The sequence below is a fragment of the Vipera berus genome, assembly GCF_964194415.1.
Source record: "Vipera berus genome assembly, chromosome: 9".
Classification (NCBI taxonomy): Eukaryota; Metazoa; Chordata; class Lepidosauria; order Squamata; family Viperidae; genus Vipera; species Vipera berus.
Genome location: NC_138212.1, coordinates 8802554 through 8817822, shown reverse-complemented (window position 1 = coordinate 8817822; position 15269 = coordinate 8802554). Strand labels below are relative to the sequence as shown.

Sequence of the window (15269 nt, the reverse complement as noted above, 5' to 3'; positions counted from 1 at the left end):
TAGAAAAGAAATACAGGAAATTAATACTGTATAATATGGTAATTCCTTTGGTAGCTTATCTGAAAATCTATCCTAAAAGTGGCAGGAAAGAAGAAATAATTTCTACTGGGCAACAGTTGAATTTCATCCCATGGACTGATTGTAATGAGTACTTACTCCAAATGTATGGAGCAATGCCGTGATTTTAGTTTTAGATCCTCTCTGCTCCTAGGTCTGAATGGGTCCCTGGATATCTCTTCTCAGTTCCTATCCTTCTGGTGCCACTAATAGATGCTGATTCTGCCAAATGCTTTATCTTAAATGTCTAGCATTTGAAGTGCCAACCATGTTTAACCATAAGGTCCACTGTTGTTATTTTGGAACAACAGCTACATTCCCCATGCTTTCTGGCATGGTATGGAGTCAATGTCTTGGGACGCCCTTTCGTATTTTCTCCAACCAAGCACTCTGTGCGCAGCCAAACAACTATGCCTAGCTGCCACTTGTTTCCCACAATCTCTAAAGAGTAGGACTCTCAGATGAATTAAAATGGCAGGCAGACTCAACTATTCAGGACGATCTACAGGGGCTTTTTCCAGTGGTCAAATGGCTCCAACTGAAGGGCTTGGGCTTAGTGGCAAACACCTATGATGAGTATGGTTCTGCGTTAATTAGTTAAGCAGCACATATACAGAACAGTGTTTCTCAACTGTGGCAACTTTTAAGATGGGTGGGCCTCAACTCCCAGAATTCCCCAGCCAGCATGGAGTTGAAGCTCACCCATCTTAAAATATGCCAAGGTTGAGAAGCACTGTTCTATAGTTTAAGTTGCCCATCACAACCTAAAGCTAAGGAGAGGGATTGGGGGTCTCTGATTTAACCCCAATATCTAATGCCAATTTTTAGGTGGGAAAAAAGCAACCATTTAGAACAAACCACATCTTTATTTGAAGAGCTGGACTTTTATAGGATCACCTATGTTTCCTTTACCTAGAACCCTCTCAAGAGATCTTGCACAGATGTGCCACACGGCTAGACTATGATCACAACAAGCATCACTTTCCTTGGAAAGGAACATGTTCATTTTTCTGAGGTCCCTTTTGAAAAACACAGGGATTTGCTGTTTTTAAATGTCCAGCATTTGGAATTGAACATAGGACCTATCTTCATCAACTAGCATGCCTGATATGGTTTTGAAGGCACTAATTGTATGATACTTGATCAAGGATTGGTGAATCCTATGCCATGACTAGAGGTTAATGGTATTAAACCTCAAAGGTTGTTGAAGATGATGTCCAGAATATAATTTCACCGAGATATGCTGATTTCAACGTCAAGACTTTTCAGTCATCTGTTTAGAGATTGTCCCTCATTTCAGATTTGGCCAAACCGTAAATTGCCGTGGGCTCCAAATTAGGTTTACACAAACTATGATTCAGTTGAAGCAATCAGAGTTTACACTAATGAATAAGGGATGAAGGGAAGTCAGAGAACCATGAAGCAGGCTAGACAAATAGAAATTTAAAAGTTTAAAGAATAAGAGTGTTGTAAAACAGTTTTTCACAGTTTTTCCTGGGGCTGATGTACTGTATTCCTTTAAAAAGGCTTGCCAACCTGATCATCAATCAATAAAAAATGTGCGCTGCTTCATGTCCTTTCTCCGGATACACCCATTTTAAAAGCCTTTTTTAAAAACATCCACACTTTTTGCTGCAAAATCACCCAAACAATTTTTTATCTGCTTGTTTTCTCTTAATAATGTATGCAGATTTTTTTCCTCAAAGGAGGGATCGTTACATCTGTACAGGAAAGCTAAATTGTGTAAGGTAGTGCAAAAGCTTTAGATGGATTGGGTTTCTCTTCCATTTTCCTTAAAATCATGACAGCCACATACTGTTTAGGTAAAATGAGACCCCAAATGTTTTCCGGAAGTGAACTGGTCTTCTGAAGTTCTCCTCCGAACTTCTGCATCCTTCTAGCACACAGACCAATCTCTCCCCCCCACCCCAATTTACAGGTAGTCCTCGACTTATGACCACAATTGAACCCCTAAATTTATGTCGCTAAGTGAGACATTTGTCAAGTGAGTTTTCCCCATTTTACGACATTTCCTGCCACAGTTGCTAAGTGAATCATTGCAGTTGTTAAGTTAGTAACCCGGTTGTTAAGCTTCCCTGTTGACTTTGCTCATCAGAAGGTTGCAAAAGATGATCACGTGATACAGGAACAGTGCAACCGTCATAAATATGAACCGGTTGCCGAGCACCCAAATTTTGATCACGTGACCATGTGGATGCTGCAACGATTGTGTGAAAAACGGTAAGACGTCCCTTTCCTCAGTGCTGTTGTAACTTTGAACAGTCACTAAACGATCTGTTGTAAGTTGAGGACTATCTGTATTTCTGTTTCCCAGCCACCTCCAGCCCCCTCCCCACTCCAATTTTTCTTGTTTCATTGAAAAGTCCGGGTCCAGCACCATGCTTAGAGAAGTGACAATATTTTATTAGTTTGGTGGAAGGGCTGGCAATTGAATTCCATCTCCTGCTTTGTATTTCTGACGTTGCCTTTTGATTCCGAAAACCTCAGCTTAAAAATGAACAAGATCTAAAAGCTAAACAGGACAGGGCAAGGTGACTATGAAACACAGAAGAAGACATTCAAGGCAGAAATCTTGACATTCTTTTTCTTCTTCAAAAAATGGAGTATGCCGGTGGTCAGGGGTGAGGGCCTCCTACACCTGCAGATTTTTGAGTCTGGAAAGAACTTTCCTCAACTATGTGAAAATGAAAAAAAAAAGAATGGATCCCTTTTACCTCTCCAACGTGGTTCTTAGCCCAGTGATTTCTATGCCTGTCCATACAAATTATCCCAGTCTCACCAAAGAAGTGCTGTGTTCGCATTCACCGGATATACAAGTAAGTTAAGCATAGGTTTTATGACCATCTGTTAGGGATGCTTCAATGTGAGTTTCCACACGCACACAGCAGGTTTGAATGGTCCCTTTCAAATTTTGATGGCTCTCCGATTTGGCCGTCCTCCAGTTGTGTGGATTTCAACTCCCAGAGTTCTCAGCAATGTTGCCTAGGGGATTCTGGGGCACCCAGATTGGAGAAGGCTGGATTATGGCTTAAGGGGAACCAAGATAAAAGCATCTCTAAGGTTACCTCTTCTAAGTGATCTCAGGAATGTTGTTAGCAAAGATATCTTCCTTGGTCCAACTCTCACCCCACCCCAAAATAGCAAAAGGGTTCAGTCCAAAGGCAGCAATAGGACTATTGCTCCACACCAGTCTGTCTAGTAGCTGCTAGGAATTACAGATCATTTGGCACCAGAGCTGGCCCAACTGGTCTCCTACCTTCTCCCATTTGGGATTGCTGAGATGGTTGATCTCAGAAGGTACTTTTGCAAAGTGATCAAGACATGTGGCAAATTGCTACCGGAAGAAAAACTTCCCACTGTTAAGAAACAAAACAACAACAAACAAGCATATATGCTTATGAGCTTAGCCCTATAATGGAACTTAACTTCCCAGCTTCAGAATTTCTGGGCCAGGGAAAGGATCAGCCTTATGGGCTGTGCTCACACAAGAAGCTTAATTTTGTTCCTGAATTAACCTGTTTTTTCAGCCTTGCGCAAATCGCCGAACTGTAAAATGACGAGTCACACAACTTGTTAAGCTACCAAAAACGAAATAAACCAACAACTTAAAACAGCTTTAGCCTATCGTGTGAATTCAAGCTGCTGTTAGGTTGGTAACCGGACTAGTTAACTGAACGGTGTGAAGGTAGCCAAAGTCTGTTTCAGCAAACCTGCTTTTATGCTTTACGTAGTGCGAGGAGGGAAGTAGAAGAAGAAATGTGTCTGTGTAGGAAAAGAGCTTCAATCTTTGTATCTCCCCTCTCCAAACTAGTCAAGTAAAGTGCTGATGGATGTTAACTTATCCCAATCTACTCAGCCTTTAGCTGGCTTTCCAATAAATTAGGTGCAAGGAGTGAAGAGTTCAGTGTAGTAAGGAAGCAGAAGATAAAGAGAGATAGAAAAAGGCAAGCAAGTGAAGGTTGCAAGCAAGGAATCAGGTTTCTATGTCAGAGGCAAGCTAGGTTAGCAATGGGCAATTCTTCCGTGCAATGGCACCCCTTGTCTGACAGGTATGCTGGAAGTGTTCCATTTTCCAACAAAATCCTGAAAAGCGGAGTCACAAATGTGTGCCATGGAATATGTAGGGTCTGCTGCTTTGTGGAAAACCTTGTGATGAGCGTTTCTAGGGGCTTGGAAGTGATGTCTGGCTATGGGGATATTGAGTTATGGGCTATCATTTTAACATAAGATTTGGCTCTAGGTGAGTTAGGAAGATGCACATGTGAAAGACCCACGATCAATGAATACTGGTTACTGATTGGAACATACAAATTTTAAGAGTGTATGATGTGACGTTTGGTGCCCCTATAATTCCAAAGATGATTCTGTAGATTCAACTGTTTCTCTTCACAACATGCAGTTACCCACTGAGATGAGTTGGCTTAAAATACAAGGGAAGAAACCTGACACTGGCTGTTTGGTGGGAATGCCTCGGTTCACACAACATGCTGAACTAGATGACTGAATTAACCAATGTGGTGAGTTTCCACAGCCCATCAAATCAGAAAACTAACCGAATCGGATGGGTTTGCCCAACATGCTAAGCCATTAAAAAAACACAATGCAAGATTAAAATGAACCCAGCTCAGTGCTTCAGCAAAAGTAGCCCCTAGGTTTGTAACAAAGCTGTTTAAGCATGTTGTGTGAACGCAACCATGGTGTGCATGTTGATATAGGCATTTAGACCTTGTGAAGTGAAATTGAAGAAGTGGGAGAAATGGCAAGGCTAGCTGCAGTAGCTAGAAAGCCCAGAAAGTGTGAAGCAGGATGGCAAATGGAAGAACAAAAACAAGGCAGATGAGGTGGTAGGAGCAAAGCTCAGACGGGGCACAGAAAAAGAGAAGGGCTCTGAGTGAAAAAAACCCCCACCCCTCTCTTGTTCTACATGCCAACCCCTCCATCCACATGGTCATGCCCACCACCCCAGTCATGCCACAAGCCCCAGCCCCAAGAAACTCAGTTCATCTCTTCAAAGAATTTGTACGTGGGGTTTTCATAGCCATGGTTTTGCATTTTGCTCAACTGCCGCTCCTCTGGGCTAACCATGGGATCCACCTGCCAGAGCGGGAACAGAACAGAAAAGAAAAGAGTTAATTAAATCAAGCAATGGGGTTCCAGCAAGCTTCTACCAACATGCCTGTAGCTCAGGATGCTGATCAGTGGAGCTCTTAAGGATATGAATTGAATTGAATCGAATCGAATCGAAATGAAGACATTCTTTGGCCAAGTGTGATTAGACACACAAAGTATTTCTCTCCAGTGCAGAAGTATGCATTCAAAGCAACGGAATAATGATAATCATAATAATATGCCAATATCATCTGCCAAGCAGAAACAACCAGATCCACATGCGTAGGCCTCAAGCTAACTACTTTATTATATCCTGCCTATAATATAGGAATCTCCCCAGACTCTCAGCCTTTGCCTGGGAATGGATAGACAAAGCTCTATGCAGTTTAAGGGGAGATCATTTCTGGATCTCACAGACACCTGTGCGAGGATTGGAAGCTAATTTCTCACTTGAGACCTCTGTGCTGCCTGGCTGTGTGTTTCCCAAAACCATCCCAGTCAATTTCCCTGAATCTCAGAAATGCTTTTCATTGGCTCCCCATCCACGCTTGTGTTCCTTTCTTTTTGATATCATTTAACGGAATCCCTTCTCCTGTGTGTCTGCAGAACAATGCACCAAGGAAAAAGCTACAATAGCTCCAGTTCTAAGGAAGCCACCATGTGCTTTTTATCTGTGAAATGCATCAGGACAGCAGATAAACAGCGTGCAGAAAACCCGATGTGAGCGAAAGGATTCAGAAGCTTTTATATAGTCTGAAATTCTTCTCAAAACCTGCAATCCCTGAAATTTGACTGCACCCCAAGGGCAGATAGCTTTTTTCCCCCCAAAGGTACCTCAACAATGCCGTGACTGATGGTCCCATATGGCTTTCGGCGAACCATCAGGAGGCTGATGATAATCACCATGGCAACAGCTACTGCTACGATGAGAAGGCCAATCAGGGCCCCTCGATTGATGGTTACCAAGGTGTCAGGCTCCTGTGGAAAAACAAGACTCAGTGTGATTTTAGGACAATCTTCATGTTTGCTAAAAAAGACACCTTGTCTCTACAGTGGTGGAGGACGATGGAAAAAAAAAAGACTTCCTCCAGACACACATGCAGTAATTAGAATTATTGCTCTTCCAACCCGCTGGAATGGATGCTCCACCTGTTTCATGTAGCTGAACACCGCCAGAGGTATTAAGAAATGAAATCTGAGTTTGAAACACAATGCAGAGATTAAAGAATTCTGCCCAATGATATCATACAGATTGTCTAAATCAGGGATGTCCAACCTTGCCAACTTTATTGTGGACTTCAGCTCCCAGAATTCCCCAGCCAGCTAGATGTCTAAACATCTGCAACTAAATACATTTGGCAGATAATTCAGTCCCCCCCAATGTTTGCCTTGGTAACAAAATATTGCTTCTGGAGCACAGGATGGGGGGGCAATGGGGTGGGGTGATCTGGTACTGTAATATTACGAGAAGATGTCTGGATCCCGTGGAAGAAATAAAAGAACAGATGTGTGCTTATGGCTAGAGTGTTCAATCAACCACAAAAGAGCCACACAGGCGGATTTACTGACAGATTGGGTTATCTGAAGCTGAAAGTGGTTACGAAATGAGGTTTAAGAGAAAAGCTATGTTAAAAAAAAGTTTTTTTCTTCTGGATGAAGAGCAAGTCCATTTCAATGGCTCTGCCATAATTTTTCTGCTTAAACCCAGAGTTTAGAATATCAAAAGAGAACCATCTTTCTCCCATACCTGTTTATTAATAACTGCTGGATGGAATTATTCATCACACCTTGCCAGTAATATAGATGTGATGAATAATTCCATTCATTTAGTGACTGCTTGAAGTTACCACTGCACTGAAAAAAGTGACTTATGACCATTTTTCACTCTCACCACTATTGCAACATCCCCATGGTCACGTGATCAGAATTCAGATTCTTGGCAACTGGCATGTACTTAAGATGGTTGCAGAGTCCCAGGGTCACGTGATCACCTTCTGTGACCTTCTGACAAGCCAAGTCAATGGGGAAGCCAGATTCACTTTACAACCAGGTTACTAACTTAAACAACTGCAGCGATTCACTTAACAACCGTGTCAAGAAAGGTTGTAAAATGGGGCAAAACTCACTCAACTGGTCTCAACTGGTCATAAGTCCACATATGGTTGGGGAAAATCCTCCTTGCTGTCATACCTATTGAACATCTTATAGGTCCTCTACATTAAGTCACACACACAGAAGTGTCACTGGGCCGAGGTTTTTCCAAGCACAACCATCACCATTTTACATGCCCTATTATTTTGTCAGCTTTTACCTGTTTGCTCCTGACTTTTTTTTTTCATCTGGTGGTATTAAATTGCATGCATTTGAATTGTTATTACAAACTGCCTGGAGGAACTGAATGCAACTGTATACGTGTGCTAAAATGAACAGAAAAAAACAACTGGTTTATATATTCGGTGGAGGCCACATGCTGAGATTGCACTTAATCTTTGGAGAAAGGGGATGTGAGAATTTCTTCCAAACTCCCAGGAGTTCTACAATTTTACTTTTGGGTGGTCTGATTTGCTTCTACTACTTATAAGTGTAGTAACAAGACTACCATGTCCATTAAGGCTAGAGAAGGAGAGAGGAAAAGTTATAAAGTGGGTTTCTTCAATCTGGTAACTTCCAGATATTCCAACCTCATAATCTCAGCCAACATGGTCACTGCCTGTGGGGACCAGGAGTCAAAGTCCAGGAAAATATGAGGTACAGTATGCTTTAGAGCAGGGGTCTTCAAACCTGGCCCTTTTATGGCTTGTGGACTTCAACTCCCAGAATTCCTCAGCCAGCGTGCCTGGTTGAGGAATTCTGGGAGTTGAGTCCACAAGCCATAAAAGGGCCAAGTTTGAAGACCCCTGCTTTAGAGGCTTTGGAGAATCCATAAAGATTAATTACCAGGGAATGGAGTAAGTTATTCTAAACCAGTGTTTCTCAACCTTGGCAGGGGAATTCTGGGAGCTGAAGTCCACACATCTTCAAATTGCCAAGGTTGAGAAACACTGCTCTAAAATATAGAATGTCTTTGGTCTATAGTAGTGTTTCTCAACCTGGGCAACCTTAAGATGTGTGGATTTCAACTCCCAGAATTGAATTCTGGGACCTGAAGTCCACACACCTTAAAGTTGCTGAAGTCGAGAAATCTGTAGCAAAGGTAGGCAGCCTGTTTAGGCCCAGGCCTGCCTAGGCTGCAGGAACCCAAAGTCCATCTCCCCTTCTTAACCCCTTTGGAGTTTTTTCTTCTTCAAAATGATGCTGTGGATGTGTTAAAGTTCTCCAAGACCCAAGGTACTAATTTTGCTCTGAAGATCCCAACCCCACAATAAATTAAACAGAAATGGGATATTCCAACCTTACTGAATCCTAGATTCAGCTGGCTTTATTCTATAATCCTTGATTGTTACAGAGATACAGTTCACTATTGCTGTCTTACAAATGTTTACCCTGGTATGTTTCTATCAAAGTGAATTTGCCTCACTTTTAATCTGCTTCTCAACCATCTGAATCCTGAAATGACTAAGGTTTGCCTGCTACTTCAGTTCTCACCTGTGACAAGAACATATGATTTATTCAGAAAGCTGTGGTGGGGATAAAGCCTAAGGAATCTGTGCACAAAAGGCAACTGCTTATTTTTTTTAAGGAGAAAGGGATTAGCAACTATTACAACAAGCATTGCCAAGTTCAGAAGTAATTGAAATAAGCTTTTGATCCCTGCAGCATTTGTTAAATATTCACAGCAGATAGAGAACTGGATTTCTTCTTACGCCCCAGGACACTGTTACAAACAATCTGCCTTCATCTGTTCAGTCGTGTACGATTTTCAGAGACTTTAGAGATTACAAATAATGCTTACATTAATATTTCCACTTGGGGCATCTGTAATTCAGATGTAAAATGTTGCGTGGGTCTGAAGGAGCTCTAAATGCAGTGTTTTTCATGCCAGCTTGTTGTATTTTGGCATTTTAGCTTGTTGAAAACAACTTCCAATCTCACAAACACTCAACCAAAGTACCGAAGCTTGCAGTTTGTTGCCTCTCTGGATTTTGCAGAGAACAAAGCTGTGATTATAGCTGCTAATATTTGTTTTTCATAGAGAGAACTAGTTTATACCTCTTATTTCTTCTCCCAACTCCCTATTATTCTTATAGATCCATAAATCAGAGAAAATACTTATTCTTTTGACACCATTAAAAGAAAACCATAAGCAATGAAGTGGAATGGGATATGAAGCAGAGATGACCTCAGGCATGGAAAGAATAATGATTTTTTTTTAAAAAAGATGAAATCTCCCTAGGATAAATTTTCTTTTGGAGGGAATTTTGAGATGCAAACCAGTCTTCTCTGCTTCCTGTTGAATAATCCAATGCCAGTGATTATTGGGAAGAAAAGAAGCTGGATTAACAATCAACCACCAGAAGACGGGAGGCCAAGTGTAGTCAGTTTTATGTTACAACAGATGTATGCAGGGCACAGAGTCAACTGACACCAGTGGGGATCTGAAATTGAACATGCAACTGAGGGAATAGTAAAGATATTAGACAAAGCACACATAACAATTTGATGAGGCACAGATCATCATTTTTTTCCCCACAGAGGAAGCCCTGTTTTGAATCCCAGAGAAGGAAAGATGATCTGTACAAAACATGATTTCAAGAATCAGTCCCTGAGAAATGAGAGAAAATTATGAAAAGGCTAATGGGCAGCAGGATGTACTTATTTCCTTGGGTTCAAACGAAGAACTCCCTTGACATCTATGGGAGAGGTCCATGACTTTCCACAGGGATGGGCCATATTTTGTTACTACTGTCTGGTCTACATGTATATGTAGTTAGTATGTCTAGTCTAGAGAAAAGAAGCACTAGGGGTGACATGATAGCAGTCTTCCAATATTTGAGGGGCTGCCACAAAGAAGAGGTGTGGGGGGGGTGTCAACCTATTTTCCAAAATACCTGAAGGCAGCACATGAAGCAACGGATGGAAACTAATCAAGGAGAGAACTAACCTAGAACTGAGGAAAAAAGTCCTGACAATGAGAACAATAAACCAGTGAAATGGTTTGCCTTCAGAAGTTGTGGGTGCTCCAACACTGAAGGCTTTTAAGAAGAGACTGGACAGCCATTTGTCTGGAATGGTATAGGGCAGGGGAAGGCAAACTTGGCTCTTTTATGACTCGTGGACTTCAACTCCCAGAATTCCTGAGCCAGCATGGCTGGCTCAGGAATTCTGGGAGTTGAAGTCCACGAGTCATAAAAGAGCCAAGTTTGCCTACCCCTGGTATAGGGTCTCCCTGCTCAAGCAGGGGGCTGGACTAGATGATATCCAAGGTCCCTTCCCACTCGGATATTCTGTTATTCTATTTACTCTACATTTTCAGTATCATAACTTGGAAGGCCACCCACAACTATTAATGGAGGCCAAGACATCCATCAAAAATAAGGCACAACTACTACTGATAGTATATTTAATCTGGTTTTAGAAGCAGTATCTTTTTCAATTTCAGTTGAGGAAAATAACAGAACAATGCAATAATGCTTATATTTTTATACTGGATAAAAATGACTTTCTTCTGAGCGCCGGCCATTATCAGAACGAGGATAAGATGTTAAATAGGCATTGGATCAAATCCATCTCCTTTTCCTTATTTTGAGGTTTTGCAGAAGCTGATTGATTACAACCTCTCCAAATTTTATGCCCTCCAGGCATGTGGGTCTTCAGCTTCACAAAAGCAAACTGGCTGGCAATTTCTAAGCTCTGGATGCTCAATGTTGCTGGAGGGCACCAAAGCTGGGGAAGCCTGATTTAATATATTTGTAAACTGCTTTGAGAAGGCTCCAAATATGCATATGGATATGAACATCTATTTTCTCTGCATTTCGCAACTCTGCATTTCGCAGCCTTGAAGCTTTTCCTTTATCCTGGAGCTATTAACTCCCCACTTCTACTCTAGCTACACCTTCTATAATGGCTGAGCAAGCTGGATTTTGAAGCCTTATATATATTTACTAGATTTAAGCATCACCTTTCTACTGCAAGCACTCAAGATAATTAAAACTGATGGCTTCAAACTGCTCCTGTTTACATCCAATTCAGCCCAATGTAGAGCTTGACATGAAAGTCACACATATCTGTTGCTCCCAACACCTACAATTGTTGTTTAGATGTAAGACAAATTATAAATCATCCATTAAGAAGAAATATGCTAAAGAAATGTCCACAAATATAGCCACAACTTGACAAATCTGAGCTTGCCTACACTTCTTCAAAGACAGTTTCAAAGAAAACATTGGAGTGACTAAATAGAATTTAAAAAGTGTGTCCCTTAGGGAAAAAAATAAAGCTATGGCCCATGTGGGGAAAAATCCTCAAAGAATTGAAATACTATCAGTTGAAACATAATAAAATGCCTAATAAGGTTGGGCCAAGAAAGAAAAAAGAAAATATAATCTAGATAGAGGTATAAAAGCCAAGGAGAAGAATGTTAAAAGGATTGCATTAGAAGCAGGAAGCTTGCCAGAGATAATGGTTTGGGTCATTAGACCATCAAGATGTGAAAAGAGCACTTAGGGAAGACAGAAATATTATGGAGAAGTTAAATGACTGCTTTGCATCTGCCCAAGACAAAGCCAAGGTTGGCAAAATAGATCCACATTTTTCCCCACTAAGGCAATAAATCTGAAGAGGTGACACAAACGGAATCATCTTTAGAGGACACTTTAGAACAAACAGATAGATTAAACTCATAAATCACTAGCAGCAGATGGAATTCTCCCAAGAGTCCCAAAATAACACATAATATGAGCTAGCTGTAACACCCAATTCAAGAAAGGTGATTGTGCCTTGCTGTCTGAGAAAAGGAAGAAGCAAAAAAACAAAACACTACACCTCAGAATTATTACACAGTTGAACAGCACCTGCCAAAGAGATGCTAGGCACTGCCATTCAGTGAAGAGAGAGAGAAGAACATCTGAAATGAGCTGAAGTAGCAAATTCCCAGTCAAAAGCTGGGTGATGTCAAATATCTGCTTGGCCTGTAGCTGTGCACAGATCCTTTTGGCATCCTTTTCCAGATGCTACAAGTGCCAACTTTGAAAATGAACATGGCTGTGGCCATTTTCCCTATTCATTTTCGGTTGACACACTGAAGGGGGTAGAGGGCATTGCCAGGTGCTTCACTAGTCAAAATAATCTTTTGTCCCATGGGAACCAAGGTCATCAGCTGCTCCTGAGACTTCTGGCTGGGCGTTTTGTACAAAACCCACCAAGAAGATGTATTGGGGAATGTAGTTGCTTGCATAGTTTTTTATTTATTTATTTTTAATTTTAGAGATGGGATTTCTTAACTTTGTATTGGGGAATTGTTACGTGTGTCTTCAGACTTGCCAATACTTTATAACTAATAAATATGTTCTTTGAGGAATTTCCAAGCCTCGGAGTTCTGCTTTATTTGTCTCTGTCTGTCGGAACCATGACAACAAGCTTGCTTAAATCCACCTTGCCCCCAAACAAAACAAAACAAATGCTAATTGGTATACCTCTGAAAACCCCAGGCATCCAAAGCTGATTTCATTGATGAAGGCTGGCAGCAGTGGGACTTACTACATGATCTCTCCTGTATGTATAGTATGCTACTATGAATATTCATGCAGCCACAAACAAAAAGGAAATGATGCTTGGAATTAGTGGCTGAAGAGGGATTAAATTGAGCCATGTTGGTGATGTAAAATATACAGATGTAAGCAAAGCAGTCCCTTCAAGCCACTACACAGAAGGTTGTAGCTAACTCTTTTTCAAGGCAAGCTGGATTCCTTCATGGATGTGTCTGTATAGTTCTGTATAGTTCAGTGATGGCGAACTTTTAGAGACTGTCCAAACTGCAAACCCAAAACCCACTTATGTATTGTTGGGTGCTGGGTGGGCGTGGCTGCGGTGGTAACGGCAGACTGGGTGGAATTAAAAAGTTCAATCAATCAATTCCAACTTTGTGACATCTTTTTTTCCCCGCGAGTTGAAATTGATTGATTGAACCTTTTTTTTTGCACACGGCGGTGGAGGCCTAAAGCGAAAAGGTTTTATAAAACCTTCTCTACAATCTTTCTTGTCGAAACTGGATGCAGTATTCCAAGGGTGGTCTTATCAGGGCACCATAAAGTAATATTAACACTTCACGGGATCTTGATTCTATCCCTCTATTAATGCAGTCTAGGACTGTGTTGTCTTTTTTTTGGCAAGGCAGACATGACTCACAAGGAAAGTTAGGGGACCTGAAGCCCACTTGATAGGTGGAAGGGAATGTGCCTTTAAAGTTACTTACCAGTTCATCCCGTTGGATTTCTTGGGACTTGTATACCATGCCTTTGACATCTGAGGCAGACACATTGACCTGTGGGATGGATGGGGGATGGTTTTTGATTTAGGTTATACAATCAGGGGAATGAAAAGCTGGATGGGTAATCCAGCAACATTATCTTCCTCTTAGTGCCAAATCACTCCAGTCACATGAGACAATTGCAATCTAATCCTTTACAGAGTGCGTAGCTCCTTTACTCCAACATGTAACCTAAATAGAGAAGCATTTTCCTCTTTCAAGCTGGAAAATGGGGAAACGTGGCCTGGTCCTCCACATAACGGGAAAATGGCAATGCATCAACCTTCACAAGACAGCAATTATTCATTTGAAAGCACACTCATCTCCATCATCTCCTTGGACATATCAAAGTTAATAGGTTCGAGTCCCACCAGGCTCAAGGTTGACTCAGCCTTCCATCCTTCCGAGGTAGGTAAAATGAGGACCCAGATTGTTGGGGGGCAATAAGCTGACTTTGTAATAATGCCGCTTGGGTGTGTGTGTGTGTGAAAGCCCTAATAAGCAGGCATATACATAGAATGAAGGCTACTGCTAAGCTTGTAAGCCGCCCTGAGTCTTCGGAGAAGGGCGGGATATAAATGGAATTAAAAAAATAAAATAAATACATGGAAAACAGATGGGCTCAGTACATATCACTGCATATAAAAAAAAAGGGCCAGGCTTTGAACTACCACCTCAGCAACGAACAATCCTGAACAGGATTCGCACCTCACACAGTGTCTGCCGGGACTCCATGTATAAATGCGGCACAGTATTCTCCCCTCACTATTACTGCAGGGTCCCCCGTCAAACTCTAGATCACATTGTGACCAATTGTAAGCTGAAGGCATATACCAGTCTAGTATTTGATTTTTTTAAATATAAACAATGCTGCACTTCAATAGTTAGATGGCTTTCACACTGATATTTGAACACTGATCTTTTAAAATGTTGGTGTCATCCAGGTCATAGTTATCCCAAAAGGTGCTTTTTCACGAGGCAACTGGGCTTTCTGGGTTTTCTTTGAAGACGTTTTGCTTCTCATCCAAGAAGCTTCTTCAGCTCTGACTGGAGGGTGGGATCCTTCCATTCCCCACCATCCAGTCAGAACTGAAGGAGCTTCTTGGATGAGAAGCAAAACGTCTTCAAAGAAAAACAAGAAAGTCCAGTTGTCTCGTGAAAAGGCACCTTTTGGGAGTGATAATAATAATAATGTAACAAGAACAAGAACAACAACAATAATGTTGGAAGGAACCGAGGTCATCTAGTCCAACCCCCTGGTCAGGCAGGAAACCCTATACCATTTCAGACAAATGGCTGTCCAATCCCTTCTTAAAAACTTCCAGGTTGGAGCATTCACAGCTTCTGGAGGCAGGTTATTCCACTGGATTAATTGTTCTGTCAGGAAATTTCTCCTTAGTTGTAGGTTGCTTCTCTCTTTGGTTAGTTTCCATCCAATGCTTCTTGTCCTGCCTTCAGGTGCTTTGGAGAATAGCTTGGCTCCCCCTTCCTTGTGGCAACCCCTGAGATATTGGAACACTGCTATCATGTCCCCCCTCGTCCTTCTCTTCATTAGACATACCTAATTCCAGCAACCGTTCCTTATATGTTTTAGCCTCCAGTCCCCTAATCATCTTTGTTGCTCTTCTCTGTACTCTTTCTAGAGTCTTACTTTTTTCACCACTGAATTTCATTTTGT

At 41.5% G+C, this 15269-nt stretch overlaps 1 protein-coding gene across 2 annotated transcripts in view; it reads right to left on the bottom strand.

The window, feature by feature from the left end:
• Window positions 1-2459: 2459 nt before the first annotated feature.
• Window positions 2460-15269, bottom strand: part of APLP1 (amyloid beta precursor like protein 1) — a 40318-nt gene continuing 27508 nt past the window's right edge. For both annotated transcript variants that reach the window (XM_081335387.1, XM_081335388.1), the window contains 3 exons: window positions 13538-13606; window positions 6022-6165; window positions 2460-5172 (listed from right to left, as the gene is read on the bottom strand). In XM_081335387.1, coding sequence (XP_081191513.1) covers window positions 5074-5172; window positions 6022-6165; window positions 13538-13606 — 312 coding nt within the window. In that variant the 3' untranslated portion in view covers window positions 2460-5073. The remainder of the gene's footprint in view (window positions 5173-6021; window positions 6166-13537; window positions 13607-15269) is intronic.